Source organism: Teleopsis dalmanni, chromosome X, assembly GCF_002237135.1.
Source record: "Teleopsis dalmanni isolate 2A chromosome X, ASM223713v2, whole genome shotgun sequence".
In the NCBI taxonomy this organism is placed as follows: domain Eukaryota; kingdom Metazoa; phylum Arthropoda; class Insecta; order Diptera; family Diopsidae; genus Teleopsis; species Teleopsis dalmanni.
Window position 1 is genome coordinate 70,148,445 of NC_051848.1, and position 18,112 is coordinate 70,166,556.

Sequence of the window (18,112 nt, forward strand, 5' to 3'; positions counted from 1 at the left end):
TTAAATGACTTATCGTGAGTATATTAACAAGGCTTCTATGATGTGTTCCGATGTCTTTGGAACTTTGGAAAAATGGAACTTGTCGCGCGTTACTTCACGTCACTTTCAATGTTTGGATATAATATTATCGTCTTGTTTTCTTTTGTGATGGAAATACTTTTTGTAATGTTTGTGTTTAAATTTTATGACACTTTTGTTGACATAAGCGAATGTCTTGTCGAAACCTAAGTGCTGCACTAAAATTCAGCCAACGGCAATAGCAGGAATAGCAGCAATAGCAAAACCGACAACACTGGAATCGGCAGCAGCAGCAGCAGCTGTCACATTTGCCACATTTGTAATGCTACATACGGATTTGCATATGAACTCACACATGGAAGTGGGTTTGCACAGTGGCCGTGCACCCGGAATGCGCAGTGTATCTGAGTTTGCACACATATTCGCGTAGATAAACGACAGAAATCTAATGTTGCGCAACAAGTGCAAACAGCAGCAATAACGGCCGTTGCCAATGTCGCACATACGGCTGCCATGCAACACTAGATATGCCCGAATCCTGTTGCGAGCACATACGTTTCTCTAGTCTTATGGGTATTTGTATGCAAATGATTTACAATTATGATAAACGTTAGCAGTTGTCCGGAAGTTGCAAAGTAGTAAATTGACAGCAGCATGACAGCATGACAGACAACGACAGCAAAAACGATTATTACAAATGCAACACTACCACATTACTTTACACTAACCCTCTACCCCTCTACCCCACTACCAGGCAACCATGCAACCACACAACCAACATCGCCAGCAATAACAACTCTGGCGACACCAACAATAGCTGCAACAGCAACGACAACAACGACAACAACAACATCGAGTAGCAACAATATTTTTTCGCACGTTCGAAAAATAAAATAATTAAAAAATATTTTTATATACGCACATGAAGTGCTTGAAGTTCATATAGAAAGCACCGATTCGTTTGTTTTCCATGTCGGGACCGCTGCACTTCACAAAATTGTTGTTTATAAAATAATTAATTATGTTGCTTAGAACATCGCTGAGTAATGGAAGTGCATTAAGCCACCTCGAACCTCTACGAAGAGATTGTTTTGCCTGTAAGCAAATTTAATTACTTGTGGATGACTAGAGCAGTCAGTCGGCAGGAAAATGAATGCATGGAATATAATTAAGTAAATCCAGCTGGAAATTTTTAAATAAAATTTTTTCAATACAAAGGATTAACAAATTAACTTGTTATCAAATTTGTTTTGTTTAACTAAAACTTAGAAAAAAAACTTCGAAAAATACCTGAAAGGATAAAAAATATTTGAAAATAATTGGAATCGAAAGTTCCTTTTTTTCATATAAGTTCAATAGCTTTCTACATATACATAATATATAATTAATCTATGCAATTAACAATATTTTATATAATTTACAATATCTATTTATTACTATTTTACAAATAAAACAGTTTTTGAATAGTAGTGAATTACAACAACAAAATTTTATCTTAAAATAAATGGTATTCCAAAATTTTAAGAATGAAAGTTTCGTGCACCTTTGCCTCATTTCTGATTCGCAGAACCACTGTTTTTGATTTGACAGGTTCAAACTACTAAAGCGGGTATTATGTTACACATTATATTCAGTTCTATGACTTGGTGCTATGCAATAGAAACTTGTGCCAGGTCTCATGTGTAACAGCAATATTTGCAGGAATCACGACCAGACGAAAGGAAATCAAAATATTTTTATTTTTCTTTGGACTTGTTCGTGTCCAAAAATCCTACAATCGGATTTTTGTCGGCTTACATGCAAATTTCATTCTAATTTAAGAAATAGAAGCAAAAACATCGTTTAAATAGTTGCGTGATCTTATTTAGTACATTTGTAGTATTTCTCCTGTGAAGTGTTCAAAATAATGTCGGCAGTGCTTGATGTGTAATAGCAGACGACGTCCCACAAGGTTACAGCACCAAGTATAATGTCCAACAGACTTATAAAAGCAATGAATACTCCCAAAGTCCAATGATAACGACCATTTGACAATACTCGAAAAAGATTCGCGGTCAGCCAAAAACTTAAATGATTCAAAAAAAAAACTTTATGGTTGTAACTCAGTGATATTCAAAAATCTTTATAAAATTTTAAGTAATGCTTAGTCAACTAAAAAAAAAGATTAGACACAGTAATTTAAAATGATTTTGCACAAGAATCGCTTTATAAATCGTGCGCAACATACATCGACCTTCTGCGTAGCAACTTTGACGGGGAGCACTTCTCAGACTTCTTCCACTTCAAGAAAGTTCAGATTGTCAGCATCGATAAGTAACTTTTAAAGCTTGTCGGACGACCACCCCATTTGCAAAACCTATAGACTGCACCCTTTCTCTTGACTACTTCTCATTCATGCGCCTTATCCCCCTTTAAAACCTGATCCCATACTTCGCTGAGTAGCATTCAGATACTTCTCTTTCAACTTTCTAGACCTATAAAGAAGAGCATTTTAAGTTTTCAGTTGAATAACATTTCCGCTTTAAGCTATAGTAACTACCTGATATACATATGAGTTTGATAACCAATTTTTTTTTGTTGTAATCAATTTATTTTATTACAATCTGTCTAGTATGAATGACAATAAGTAATATTTATTAACATGAATAGTAATAATAGTTATTATGATCTAAAAAAGAAAGGCACGCATGGGACTATGTCCAGTGACATATCAATATTTAATTAAAATAGAAGTGTGTGACCTACATATACATATTTAAAACGTCCCTCGATATTTTTTTTTTAGCCTTGTAAAAGTGTTAGAGAGAGACATCAGGTGATAACCAGTTTAACAACAAAATGTTATAACCTCTTGTGCTTAACCTCTTCGATAAAAGGTTAAGAAGATATCATACTAATACTTATTTCTTAGTCATGATGGCTTGAATGTTGATGCTTGGTTATGTTAAGTAGCTTGCCTAGCAGTTATAAAGTATGCTTGGTCAAGATTGTTAGCAATTCGAACGCGGCCAGTATAGCAACAATATGTTAGTTGTCAAGTTATGAGATCCATTTTATTGCAACTTGTTCTGCGCTGGAACATGATTAAAAGGGAAAAGGGAAATTTCAAGGACATCAAATTGTAGTGTCAGAGATAAAAGCAAGGGTTTAAAGTAGAAGTTAAAATGTTTGCTACAAAAGCGCTAACGATTTAGAGATATCACCGAATAGCACCTCAGCGAAAAAGAACTGGTAATAATGGTGATGTCCTTATTGCATAAAAAAGTTTTTCTCAAATATTATTTGATTTTGTTTATTAAAATCAGGGCAGTTAGGAAATTTTATTATGTGGTAAAAATATTACGAGCTAGAATTTTTTTTTCAAAATCTTGTGCTAAACAAGTTTACGGCGAAAAACTCTGAGGCGATATAATATTCGTTACGGTGCTGCGAAACTGTTGCCGGTATCCAGCTTCTTAAAAATATTAAAGATTTTGGAAAAAAATAAAGTAGGTAGTTCGATTTATTCTGCGATAAAAATATAAAAATACTGAATCGAGCATAATTTGTAAGAATATATGGTAAAAAAAATAAAAACCATATAGGTTAAAAAATAAATGTAAACTGGTTTATTGCACTGTGTTTACAATCGCCGTATAAATTGAATTTTTTTATACGGCGATTTCGTCAATTGTAAAAGAATATTCGCCGTAAATATTTGATTTTCCGATGTAATTGTTTTGACATATTGCTTTCGCCTAAACTGTTATCTTGTCAGATAGCGTTAAAAGACGAGATTTGAATATTTTTTTCAAAAATATAACACAAAATAATTTTAAAAAATGCTTAAGGTAAGTTTGCAAATAGATTTTGTTAATATACATATTTAAATATTAAAATATATTCTAATATATAGAAATGAGAGAACAATATATTATTCATAAAACATTTTCTTTTGTTTAAGGAACAAGCTCCGAATACTGCTGAAGAGGTTTTAAGAATTACACCACCTTTACCTGATATGCGCGAATATATATATGAAGCAGGTGATGACTTACGACAAATCATGGTTATGCACATCGAAATGATTCAAAACGAGGTAATTGAAGAAGAATCCGATTCTGAAATAGACGAGGATTTAATGTTCGAATCTGACGATGAAGTTGGGTAATACATTGAATAAATTAATTCAATGTTAATTAATTATGGGAGCGTCCTTTATTCGATTCTTAGTCAAATAAATATTTAAAAGCAATAATTATTTTTTTTTTCTCAAGAGACATCAGTTTTTGAATCACTTTTAATCAAATAAGACTGTTCAAATAAGCAACTGTATATGAAAGTCTTGGATATGGAGAACTTCTCACAGAAAATACTTGAGGGTCGTTTACTTTGGTATATGAGAAGTTAAGTTCTAATATACTTTGACTAAATAATTTTTGTCAGGCATTTTCATTAAATCTTGATATGATATGTGAGACATTTTATAATTTAAATTCATCACAATAGAAGTATTTAGATCAGTAGGTAACGTTTGATGAAATTGAGTTTGAAAGTTCTATACTATGTTTTAGAACAAAACGTTTATAGTACCTGCTTGAAAAGTTGAACTAAAAACTCCAGAATATTTGTTCACGATTTAAAGTAGTAAATGTCTAAAAACAGTTTTCGAGGAAACAATAGTTTAGTGATAAGCCACTGTTTACATTTTCGAGCGAACTCTGTATTTGCAAATAAACTTTTTTCAATTATCATATAACATAAGTTTTATTTTTTAAACTTCAGTTTTATATAAAGGCATAGAAACTATAGTAGAAAGAAATCGAAAAGTAGTAATTCATCAGACAGTAAAAAAAAAACCAGGGAGTAGAGTCTTTAAAGTAGTTGAAGACTCAGTATATCGTAACTCCATATTGCCTAATTTAATAACAACAGGTGTTACGTGAAATGATATCTAAACTTTCTAGACTTCTAATGTCTGAACTGACATAGAGAAAAACAGGTTAAACGAAGTCAAGCTCAACAGTTTACTGAAAGTTCTCTACATTGCACAAAGAGTTACTATGCGGTTTGGGTTACAACTTGTTAACGATGCTGGGTAGTAATGAAATATTAGGAAAGATAAAAAACCACTGGAAGTCTTTTACTTTTATTTATTTTAGACCATAATGACCCGTATTAAAATTAGTTAGCAACCTTAGTTAAAACTTAATAACGTTTTTGTAGGAGTATTGTTTGATTAGTCCTAGTAAAATCCAGTCCTTTGTCTATGTCCTACGAAATCTTCCCAGTACATCAGCCGCAAACGATTATCTCTCTCCTTGATTACTTGTTTTGTACTGGACTAGTTTAACCCGCAGAAAGGTTGAGGGACTGCAAAAGCTGTTTTTAATTCAATTATTTAAGAAAATTCAGGAATAATTTAGTTTAGTTTTCTATTAAAAAATTTTATTATTTTAATTTATAATTTTAATTTTTAGTTTATGTGAATTACTCGAAAATTAATTGTTAAGTATAAATCATTTAGTAATAAATAAATATAATTGCTTCTGCATAAAGTTCAGTTTCAGTGAAAATGGCTGGTTTCTCTGAATGTAGAATCTGATCAATTTTCTTCAGTTCGTCAAGCCAGTGTATATTGTGTTTATTGCTATGGATGCCGCTTGTATTTTAAAAAGTATATTACATGACCACCAATCACAATAAATTTTCTATTATTGTATATATATACATTATATTCTGTATCCCAAATAACCTTTTGAATGTCCGAGCATATTTTCTACAATCCTTTTTTATTTCAATAGTTTATGTGAATAATCTTTTAAACCGGTCAGCGTTTCAATACGTGGATATGGCTTTATTATATTTTAGCTTAACCGAAATGAAACTTAAATAATAAATATTGGAATACCCAAGTCACACAAATTTCTCTTATTGTCTCTTAGTAAGTACGATATATCTAGCTATTTCATACAGTACTACTGCATACTGTATATAAATTATTACAACCTCCAGGAGTCTCCACATTAATGTATATGAAACATAACACATGTCAGTGATATTGTCTTATAGCGGATTAGAAAAATAATATTTCAGATATATTATATCCACTAAAACTACTGATTGCCATACTGTGTAGTTGTAATAATCAATTGCTTTTTCTGGTTTGGGGCGTATTGCAATTAATTTTGGTTTATTAATTATTTTAACATACCATGGTTCCCTTAAGTATTGTAGATATTTAACTTTAAGGCCTTTCACAAATTCTAACAGTTTCTATGATTAATGAAGTCTTTTTCCAGTATAATGATAATTAAATACATCATTGCTTCCCATATGACTTCAATGCCACAGTGCATACTGCAGATTTGTCAAGTGCGAATATCTGTTCTTCATAATAATTCTTTTAAGCAATGAGGGAACAGGGAGCGAATCTGAAGTCCAGAATTACTCTAATAAGTTGTGAATATTGAGCTTTGAGTGAAAGTGAAAAACTTGTCATCTGAAACTTGTGAAAAGAAGATAGTTATGTATCTCTCCCGTAACTATCTTAAAAAATTTATGAAAATTGTAGGGTCTAACCGTTGCAATTATCTAATTAAATTAGTTGTGTTCTTCCATTATAGTTTCCTTCTTTAAACAGTTGTACTTAAAATTCTATCTTCTTCTGTGACGATTGATTTTTATGGAAATTTGCAGGAACTTAGCAAGAGTTAAGTATTTGGTACATATTTACATTAAAAATATTAATTATAATTATTAAATAAACTATTTTAATATTGTTTAAATACGATTTGTATTTTTTAAAAATCAATAAGTGCTTGCACTGTTTCTAGTTGGTGTCTATTATGAAACGAGCACTGATGACGACTTTTCTCGCTTTGTCTGATTCTTCAATTCAATTCTTCAAACATTTCTTACTAGTTCAGAAGCTGTTAGGTTTCGTTTGTAATTTCGGAATCCATTTATGTCTCTCTTTGATATGTATTTGAGTTTATAAAAAGCGGAATTTTGTTACAGGCAAACGAAAGAATTGATATTAAAATATATATATTTCAGTACAATCCTTTTTATCTGTCTATACCGTATAATGCCGACGTGTAACTTATGTTTGTACTTTTTGGTGCTTGGAATATGACACACATGATTCTTTCTTACCAGAAATTATTTTCAATAGAACGGTACTCAAATAGCTAACAACTGATCTACTGGCTTGCATTATCTTCTTTACTAATTATCGAGTAACGTTCATGAGCTAGTCATGTCTTGGGATTTTTTTTCTGAGCTCTAGGTTTTCATAATTTAAGCAAATGATTTATAAATTTCTTTTTTATAATTAATTTTATAGCATTAAGTACCAAAAGAGATTTCGGACAGCTGCAGACACGGTCATCGACGACATCAACGCCATCGCGCCTCTTACCACGCTTTAAAAACGTATATCTTACAAATTAAAATTTAATTATATCTAACTTGTTAGGAAAAAAGTAATTTCGTTTAATCATATATAACCACTACTAATTTTATAAAATTAGTAGTTTTATGTCAAATCAATCAAATGACGCTTTGCCTGAGAAAAAAATTTGCTGCTCAATATTCCTCTAAACCCGATTATCATTTAAATATCGTTCTTGCTGTTTGGATATGGAAAGTAAAGGAGTTCACAATTGATTTTATTGACTTTTTTTTTGTCAGCTCGTTTTTGTAGAGAACTTTTTTTTTCTTAATATTATTATAAACATTTTCTATTAGTTTACAGTATAGCAATTATAAAACCTTACAGTTTTTAATTAAGATATTTTTCATCAATCATGCATTGTTTTTTTGAAATATATATCTGAAGTGAATTACTTTTTTTTGTCAAACATAAAATATTCAGGACGTGATTAAGTATAATAGCCGTAATTTTCTCTTTCAGAGTTGTAAGAAAACAGCATTAAGTCTAGATGCAACAAATTGGCATCACTTATTCTTATTCATCTATTTATCTATTTGAATTTATTTGTAAATAAAATCCTCCAATGATTTTAATGAATGACTGGAATTTTGCAAAATATTTCGATTGAACATAGACAATACACTAATTTTTTAATTTGGTTGCACTAAAAACTAAGCAATAAAAATTTTTGCGAGTAAACCGTAACTCTGAAGATTTTAAGAGTATTGTTGTTGCTTCACAAATGTTTTCTTTCGTAAGTTGCGAGTTTTTTCTTGTTACTCTGAAAGAAAAATTATTGTCAATATAATATTTCAAATTTTATTTTATTTTATAATTGCACTGAATAGCGAAAATTATCTGACGTCTTCATAAACTCTATAGTTGGATGGAAGAGTTAGCAGCAGCTTATTTATTATGGACACCCAATATATAGATATGTGAATAAATAAGTATGTATTGAATATAGTATTATTATTGGTATTATTTTAGAAAGTTTTATTTAAAGTACTCTTTACACAAACCAAAACTAACTCCTGCATTCCTTTTCTATAATTGATAATTGTTTCAAATGTTTCGAAACATTCATTAACATAATTTTAATACTAATATTAGTATTAAAATTTGTAAACCAAACTATAATTTACCGCTTCATTTCCTTACTTAATACGCCACTCAATAGGAATATAGTGTTAGCTAATAGATTCATGAACAGCTATTTGAGAATCGGTAATATTAATATAAATTTTGAAGTTGAAATTTATAAATAAAAATATAACTCTTTGATCTCCCCATCCTCTCACTAAATATACGACTGAATAGGAATATAGAGTTAGCCGACAGATTAATTATCAGCTGTTCGCAAATTGGTTGTATTAATATACGTCCCCTCCCTAAATACGTCACTCAATAGGAATATAGTGTTAGCTAACGGATTCATTAGCAGCTGTTTGAGAATTGGTAATATTAATATTAAAGTTCAAATTTGTATAAAACCAAAAATATAACTCACTGATCTCCCTTTCTACTCACTAAATACGTGACTGAATAAGAAAATAGTGTTAGAGAGTCAATAACTTCAAAAAACTATTCACTAAAAAGAAAGGTACCTTGCAACAGATTACGTTGAATGCCAGAAGTAGAGTGTAATTGTTAACATCATATGTGAGATGTCTCTCCACAACGATATGACCGCAAAGTTTTTAAATCGTTACTTGGTCGAAGAGGAAAGGGGTAAGAGTACAAATTCACTTGAACATATTGAAATTTGCTAGTAAGTTCGCAAATGTACTTTATTGTGGTAAATTTTGACAAGATGCAATATACTTTCATCTACAAAACCCAAACTATTTTGCACATTTTACCCCCAATAGAGTTAACCGAACTGTGCGTTGAGCACAAATCCATGCTAACCACATTAAATGACCACAAAATTTACATTGAATCTTTTCGTATTACAATTACCGCCAGCAAAAGGAGCAAAAGGAGCAAAGGACCAAAAGGACCAAAAGGACTGAAAGGACTGAAAGGAGCATATACATAATCATGTTTTGTTTTATTTAAACGTTTTGTCTCTTTTTCGGCTTAATATTGTGGTGGGCTATTGTTGGTGTTGTTTTGTTGACTTTGTTGTTGGTTTTGAAGTTGTTTTTATATTTATTTAGAATGTCCTGGCATTTTTTGGGGTTTGATATTTTGTGGATATATTGGTCCGCATGTGAGTGTGAGAGCATGTGTGCACTCAAATCCGAAAATGGGTTCAAATTGTTCTGTTGCCACTTCATTTTGTGGTTTTGTTTTATACCTGAAGTTGGTGATGTTGTTGATGATGTTGAGTGCGGATGAATTTCGTCCAAAAAACTTCGCATATCAGCTTAATTTTGGTTTGGGTGTAATAATATGTAAATGCGTTGAAGTTTACTTAATTGATATTCGCATTAGAGATGTTACAATATAGAAGAGGATGATAATATTATTACTCTTTTTGGATACTGTTTACAAGGTGTTGAGGTCATCTCAAAGAATAATTGCCTTTTCCTGTCTGATATATTAGAATATAAAAATTGTAGCTTATAGCTGATACATGTGTATAGTTTCAAATATATAAGAATAGTGGTAGACACGAAGAAATGCTTAATAGAATATAGTTAATATAGTTACTTACTCGAACTACTTCGCTCGAAATACTAGATTATATGGTTCGAAAAAAATTTTTTTTGCTTAAATAATTACTGTGCCTTTTTTGTCGCAAAACTATGAGTCAAGAAATTGACATATAGTCCTTAATGTTAGAAAACTGAGGGATGACATAAATTTAGGTTTGGAATGACATTAATTAGAGTAAATCAATACTTTTTGTGGTGCTGAAAAGAATTTTGATTGCTTAAATAATTACAATTTGCTTGTATCAAAACTTGAAATTAAAAAATTGACTAACTTAAAATGTCATTAGTGTTAAAAAACTTAGAGATGACTTACTTTTTTAAGGCACTGAAGTAAAGGTAAAATTGCTCTCAAATTTCAATTTCCAGATATTCTTCTTAATCTCACTAGCTGTTTTAAGATATATTTAAATACAATTAAATAGAAATATCAGAGAACTGAATTAAAGAACAAATATTTCGCATTTGTTGTCCATATAGTTTTTTAACGACAGTATTTTTTGGTCCTATTATTGAAGCTCGCCAGTTTAAGTTTTGAAAAAGGATTTCTAACTCTTCTCAATAACTAATATTATTTTAATTTTTTCTCTAGCAATTTCACCTACTATTTGCCTTACGAACGAATCTTTTCTGCGTAGATTCGATAGATTATCTTACTTCCATTCATTTCGAATCAATTGCTAGCACTGGGAGTCGATAACCCTGCTAAATTCAATTGTATTTTACTTTAGCTATAGTTTACCCCCACCGGTAAGGGGTTAGATTATTTTCAAGGTATGAAAGTAAGGGATACCTTTCGTAAGGGGTGATAAAAACTCAGTCGGCGCCACCAACTTGAGTCACTTGCGTCACTCGACCATAGGTATAAATCTGGCACCACGGAGGTCAAGGCCTTTAACGTCGTCGTATTGATTAATTGAGGTCGTCCTCTTTAATAGAAATGTCCTGGTGGCTGTGGTTAAAACCCAAACTAACGTGGGTATAATGATTGTATTCATTATTGCACCAAGGAGTAAATCTGGTAAATTCTCCGCATTCACCGACGGAAAAAATTTATATAAAAAAATTTACTAAATATTGCCATAGAGTTTATATTCGCGTGCATCTAGGTATTGTTTTAATAGGTAAATATTTTGTTTGCAAGAAAAAGAAAAAAGACGGTCTTCGAACCGGAACCGGAACCGTAACCGTACCGAAAACCTAAAATCTAAAAAAAACCCGATATTTTTGTTGGAGCGAAAACCGAAACCGAACCGATATATTTTTTTTTGTTTTGAACAAGAACGAAAACCGAAATAGGAGAAATTCCGGTTCGGAGCCTTGGTTTAAACAATTCTTTAATATCTTGTACATTATAAAAGATCAATGATTTATTTGCAATAATAAATAAATGTCAAAATTGTACTGAAGTATATCGAATCATCTCTAAGTACTGTTTCGGAATTGTGAGGCATTTGAGTTTACAATCCAAAATAATTAAACAGACGGTAGATTTATTGTGCCGGAATGTTCTTTCAAATTGTTGTTTTGTAAAATTATTCTGCCATATGTTAACAAAACAATATTGTCTATGATCAGTCTATTTAATATAGTGGATTTTATCATGGTTTCTAGCGTAGCAGTCTTAACTGAAAGATCGGAAGCAAATATGTCACAAGTGTATAGTGTACAAGTCTATACAAGTCATTGTACCTAGTTGTACTAAATAGAAACTTAATTTTTATCAATTTTGTAAACCATATAAAATGTTTATTTTCATAGTCCTTAGAAATAGCGCCCAAATGTTTGTGATACAACAGTCCAAAGGCATTACGTATCAAGAAATAATGTAATATAATATTTCGAGCGCAAGTGATTGATCTAGTGATGATGTAGTGACACTTACAAGAAAAACTTTTAGTCAATATAGAATAAGTAACCAACACCTAGAGAGTTATATCAGCATCTATTAGTAGACTTCACTTACACTAAACAATGTAAGATCGATTGAACTTTTGAATATTGAAGAAGTAAGTTTTATTTGTGATAATGTACTCACAGCAGGACAAATGAGAACTGTTTGAAAACTTTTGCGCCCATCATTGATTTTTTCAAATATTTCAACCATATAAGCTGCAACTACTTAACCTCTTCGAAATAGTGCATTATGATAAGGATTTTAAATATTTGGGTATCAGTTTAAATTATTCTAAAATCCCAATAGATGCATATATAAAAATTTTTTTAATAAACCTTGATTTGTTAAATAAGTTTGAATTTTGATACTGAAGTTACAGTATTTAGAACCTGTGACGTGTAATGAAGTGGTAATATTTATTTCACTCTTAATTTTTTCAATAGCCATTTATTATATATTTCACGCTTATTGAATCTTTTTGAAAGTAGTTCCTCTTAGATAGTGTACACTTATATCACCATTGTTTTCAGTTTGATATATACTAACAGTAAGTCAGTTACTAACTTTACGTTTATATAATCTATAAAGAAGTATGCTACTTATAGTGAAGTAGAATAAGTTGGTTAGAATAAAAAATTTTACCAAAGTTGTTTTAAAGAATAATAGTTAAAGAAAAATAAGTTGCTCTGAATAATGAAGTTCACTAATATCCCTTGTCTGGATAATCAGAATTCCGAACAAACATTTTTCCACAAAAATCACTGAACAAACAGTATCACAGCTGTTTGATGAATAATATATAAGTTACTGGCAGTGCAATAAAATATAATAGTAATAGGACTGGAGTCGAAGAACAGATGCAGTGCGCGAAATTTAGAAATTCTCGTTACTTTTTGACCATATACTATAAACATGGGTTAAGAGTCAGAAATAAAACACAACTGAGAGTCAGAAATGAATATCTGAAAGATAGTATATTAGCGAACTCAACAATTAGTAATATAGTCCAGTTAACTGGCTAACCTGGCGGCAAATCGCTTGCAGTGTTAAGAGACTTGATGACTTATTAATTATATTTAAACTTAAATGTATAAGGAACGATATATTTAAAAGAGTTATCATGACGAACATATGGGTGGTAGATTCTTAAGTTATTAGAAAGTTCATTTTATATGAAAGCACGGTTTGACTTTCTATATAATTTATTGGAAAAGTATGCAGACGACTGTATCAGTTTAATATTTAGCGACTCTATACAATATTGTTATAAACCACAAAAAAATAATTTGAATTCAATATCGGTAGCATTAAAGAAGCCAACTTAGAGTTGAATTTAGACAGATTTACCCTATGAAAACACATGAACATACACTGTCAGAATCAAAAATTTTGTACACATGCCAGAGCTAAGCCAGGCCGGAGGCGCATTAATCAACAACTCCTGTCAACAGCTGGCATAAAAGTACGCGTGGATACACAAACAATAATCAACAATAAGTACTTGAAGCGAATACAATAATTAAAACAAATAGGAATGCATTTCGATTGTTGCACAAAAAAACGCCTTGCAGGCATACGCCAAATTTTATCCTCTATCAAATTACGAGTAAGTGGATTTTCGTAATGCGCTCCAGCGCACTTTGGACAATTCGAATGTAAAGAAACTAACGCCCAACGGTCTTTTTTTCCACATTTGAAGTCCTACGCCATCGCCTTAGGCACCACCACTGCACGAGCATGTTAGACGTTTTTGGTACATAAAACCCACTTAAATTAGAAACAAAAAAAAAATGCTTCGAGTATATTTTATTCCAATTTATTTAATTTGGACACATCCAAATACTTCATATACATTGGATAAAGAAAAACTTATCTGGTGAAGTCACCACATTTGAAACATTTGCAGTCAGTTGGCTCACGCAGACGTATATCCATGGTGGCCATTTCGGGAGTGGTAAGCCGAGTGCCATCAGGATCATAGCAATGAGAAAGTGTAACGATTTTTTCCTTTAGAAAGCTTTCGCGACAGCAATAGCACTCCTGTAAGATGGGGATTTGGGGATTTGAATAATTTCACTGGATTTTTTGCAATATGTACTTACTTTCAGAAACCCCGTTGGTGTGATGACCGACGGCTGCACCTGACTATTGCATAGACCTTCACACTTATTTACCATCACATCAGCGTTGCAAGTACGTTGCATACGTCCCAGTTCATCGAACTCCTCCTTTATAAGGTGTATTTCAGACTTAAGCGTTTCACAATTTTCATCACCAGTACCCTGCGAATAGCGCAGTGCATGACCCAGTTGCTGTATTTGCAATATCATAAGCACAACTCCAAAAGTTAGCACTTGCACCAGTGATTTGGTCACTTCCATTGTGATGTTTGTGATGTGCACTACTTGGCTCTCACTGTACAACTTTGCTCACAGTGTAGCTACTATGTCCTTTTATACAACCATGAATTGTACTAAGAAGCGCCAACGAATCAGCATATCAGTACTTGGACTTTTATTTATGATTGCATTGATTGACTGTTTGTGTTCCTCACAGCAGGTTTAATGACAATCATTTCAAATTATTTGATTGCTAAGTGCTTTCAGTGCTTAAATTGCTAATCAATACATGACACATTACACATTGTACTCCATATTATATATAATAATTTTCATAAAGAACGAATAATGAACTGATAGTATTTAAAGTGTTTTTAGTGGCACTTGTTCAATACACAACTTTATTTACAGAAAAAGTTCTATCGAAGATATAATTTTTGTTAGAGTCAATTTTTAAGATGTCTAGTCAACCAAAATTTAAATTGATTAAAATAATATAAAAATAATTTAGGTTGTTGTAGTTCACTACTGTTCGAAACCTCTTTATTAAATATCTCAGATTCTAATAAAGTAAAAATAGTCACTACTGTCATATTGACATTTAAATCAAATTAAATATTAATTTTTTAAGTCTTAAATCACTTAAGAATATCTAACTTCTATAGTAAAAAACCCGTGAAAATAACTCGTGTTGACACTCGCTCGACAGTTTCTTGCCTGGTTGCATAACCCATCTCTGACGTCTATACCATTAGCACCCTACCTGCAGACCTCGTCCAAGTTACTTGCTTGTAATCCATTGTACACCTCACGCTATACTTTGATAAGCGCATTTCAAATGCCCTCATCATCCCCTTTTATAACCATAGCATAAGTGACTCCGATCACAGAGTCGACCACTAGTCCATACCCTCGCACTTACGCAATAACTCAGCCCCCTTCACCTACTCTTCATCTACCTGCACCACACTCTTGCTTCCTGGCTTATATAAATTTAATTCGCTAGATATTGAGTCTCTCGCTCAGATCTCTCTCTCTTCTAATTACTGGAATGTAGTTTCTATACTGCGTTGGACATCTTCTTCAGTCATTCCTAGGAGATTTATGGATTGTTTAATACGGAAAGTAAGATTGAACGATTTGAAGCGTTCATAATATTAAAATAGTTTAAAAGATCATACTTTGGAAAAACCTATTTTACCTATCCAAAAATGAGGTGACAGCGATATTAAATGATTCTAACGAAAATAGAAGTATCCATAGATACGTCAAGTAGATTCCACTGCTTCTGCAACTGCCCCTGTCTGATATCAAGCATTTATGCTGCGGTAGTTTTCAGTTTGAGAAACACTGTTGCTACGCTGATACTGGATGTGACCCGAGGCTTACTCTGTGACTTTGCTTTTACTTTCTCTATCATTACAAAGATTATCCTTTATGCGTCTGTAGAATTAACTCGTTGCGACTTTGGAGTGGTAATAGCTGTTGCCACTAACTATCGTATAAGAAGCTATTCATGCTGGATATTTGGTGGTAGATGCAATGTGTGTGATTAGTTTAAGGATTAACTTAATCGAAAATTGGATTTGAAAACTTCCTCACTATTATGCCGCTTGAAGAAAGAGTTTTTTGTCAAGGTATTTTATATACCTTATTATATATAATATAATTATATAATATATTATTATATATAATAATTATATAAATATAATTATTATTGCAATTATTTGGAACAAATTAATCTACCTCTAATATCATATCTAGAGTCTTCAAAACAATTGATTTGCGTAAGATCCATAACATCCTACCTCATGCGTAAACCTCAATGAAGATAATGATTTTACCAAGCACAATCTGTTGAATTTTTTTAAGGACTTCATTACCGCTGAATGGCTTAAAATGCCTACTCCTCACACTAGTTTTAATGCACTATAAGATATTGTTATTCCTGCAGAGAATGTAGAGTTAGGCAAAAAATTAGAGGTAAACTAGAAATTTGCAGTAAATCTACGATTATGTCTTCTAGTAAATAGGGACCATGTGTCAAACATACAAATGGCTATGCGCGACCAATTCAATGTAAATAACTAAGTTGAAGCTATTAAATTAATTTAATCATGTTGTGATCAAGTCTGGGATTACAAGGGTTTCATCAAAGTGGGTATTCTTCCCTTCCTGCCACAACTTCAACATTAGTTATAAAAGCATATCTTTAGATAGATTCAATAGATATTGAATCTTTAATTGAGATACATTGATTCAACATTATTTCTTTAAATTCGTTTTTATTTATAGTGAACAATGACTGCCAAATCATTTTCGTAAAGAGATTTAGGGAAATCTGTTTTGCATTATACGAAATTAATTGGATTAGCGAAGTTCGTATAGTCAAAAGGAAAACCTGTTGAAACATTGTAAGGAACAGAGTACCAATCACAATCTAGAAAAAAATTCGAGAATCCCTGTTGTGTCTACAGGTACACAAACCTTACAGGATATTTTCATATACTATACACAGAATACATGGGTTATAAGCTTTTTAAATTATCGTGCATAATTAACGCTAAATGTGATCTCATAAAACTGAGTAATTTCAATTATGGGCAACGTAGGGAGAAATAGAAGATATTCGATACTTCTAAAGTATTACAGGTGTTCAAAATCAAAAGAATTTAGAACGAAATATTTTGAAAAACCTGTATAAATGAAACGGAGATAACAGCGATATTGAACAATATTGAATAATCGTAACAAAAAATATTGGAAGAACCTAACTGTATTTTTAAGAAATTCACTGAAGTATATAGTATGTTTACTATTAGAGTAATCGTCATTAGGGAAGCTATAGCTCGTCTAAAAGTGGATATTTAATAGGAATATATACATACTATTAGACAGTTAAGCTGCTTTAGGGTCTGTGTTCAGTCCAATTTTCATCAAGGACGGTTTTTGACTGCTACACTTCTCTGAACGAGATGTGAACACAGCTCAAAATTTCTTTAATCTGGGTTCCCGGTTATAAGGATATTTTTGACAATTGTAAATCAGACGAACTACCCAGAAGGTGTGTTTTAGAAAACAACTCAAAACACTTAAACATTCTAGAGTTACCGTTAACATCATTCAAATTGTTACAGAATTTCTTCTGTGCTAAACTCTTTAATAAGAGATGGGAATGCAATCCAATTTTCTCATTGAAATGCACCGTAGTAGTATCAGTTTTACGTTAGGTTTACTTACAGCTTATTGTAAATTAGATAACCATGCTAAAAAAGTGAATCTCCCCTTCAATTATATCTATCGCAGTTGGATAGTTGGAAAGACGAAGAAAGTACCTCTTATCTGTTTTAGGGACTCCAAAGGTTTTATATGGTTTTAAGCCCCGAGATTTCCCATTTTACGGTAGCACAATGGGCCAATAGGCCTACATGTATCCCCTTTGGATCGTCGGCATAACTTCATCGAACTTAACCTACTATTAGAGTTAACTTAGAGCTTATAAGAAGAGTTCATTAGAGAAAATCTTTTGACTGGTGACGTCTTTGGCGAAAGTTGTACGTTTACAAACAATTAGGAATAAAATGTTATTAATTTATTATGTATGAAGAAAAGAACTTAAGTTATATTATAAGGCGTGCCTTAATTATATTTTAGTAAATATAGTTGATGGCTAGTACTCGAAGAGAATTCCTTTTAAAAAACTCGACACAGAAGTTAAGAAATAAAAAAAACTGAAATATTTTCATTCCATAACATGCTTTGACTCTTTATTAAAAAGATG

General features: G+C 31.7%; 1 protein-coding gene across 1 annotated transcript; it reads right to left on the reverse strand.

Annotated features, from left to right (window-relative positions):
* Positions 1-13,826: 13,826 nt before the first annotated feature.
* Positions 13,827-14,843, reverse strand: LOC119689668 (partner of bursicon). The gene is made up of 2 exons (XM_038104548.1): positions 14,095-14,843; positions 13,827-14,032 (listed from the first exon to the last, which is right to left on the reverse strand). Exons 1-2 carry the CDS (start codon positions 14,371-14,373, stop codon positions 13,862-13,864), a joined length of 450 nt encoding a protein of 149 aa, XP_037960476.1. The 5' UTR covers positions 14,374-14,843; the 3' UTR covers positions 13,827-13,861.
* Positions 14,844-18,112: the final 3,269 nt, after the last annotated feature.

Excerpts from the sequence above, each read along its gene's own strand:
- LOC119689668 (XM_038104548.1), bottom strand. The coding sequence starts at position 14,373 with ATGGAAGTGACCAAATCACTGGTGCAAGTGCTAACTTTTGGAGTTGTG. Across the intron at positions 14,033-14,094 it reads CACCAACGGGGTTTCTGAAA|GAGTGCTATTGCTGTCGCGA; the intron begins GTAAGTACATAT and ends CCCATCTTACAG.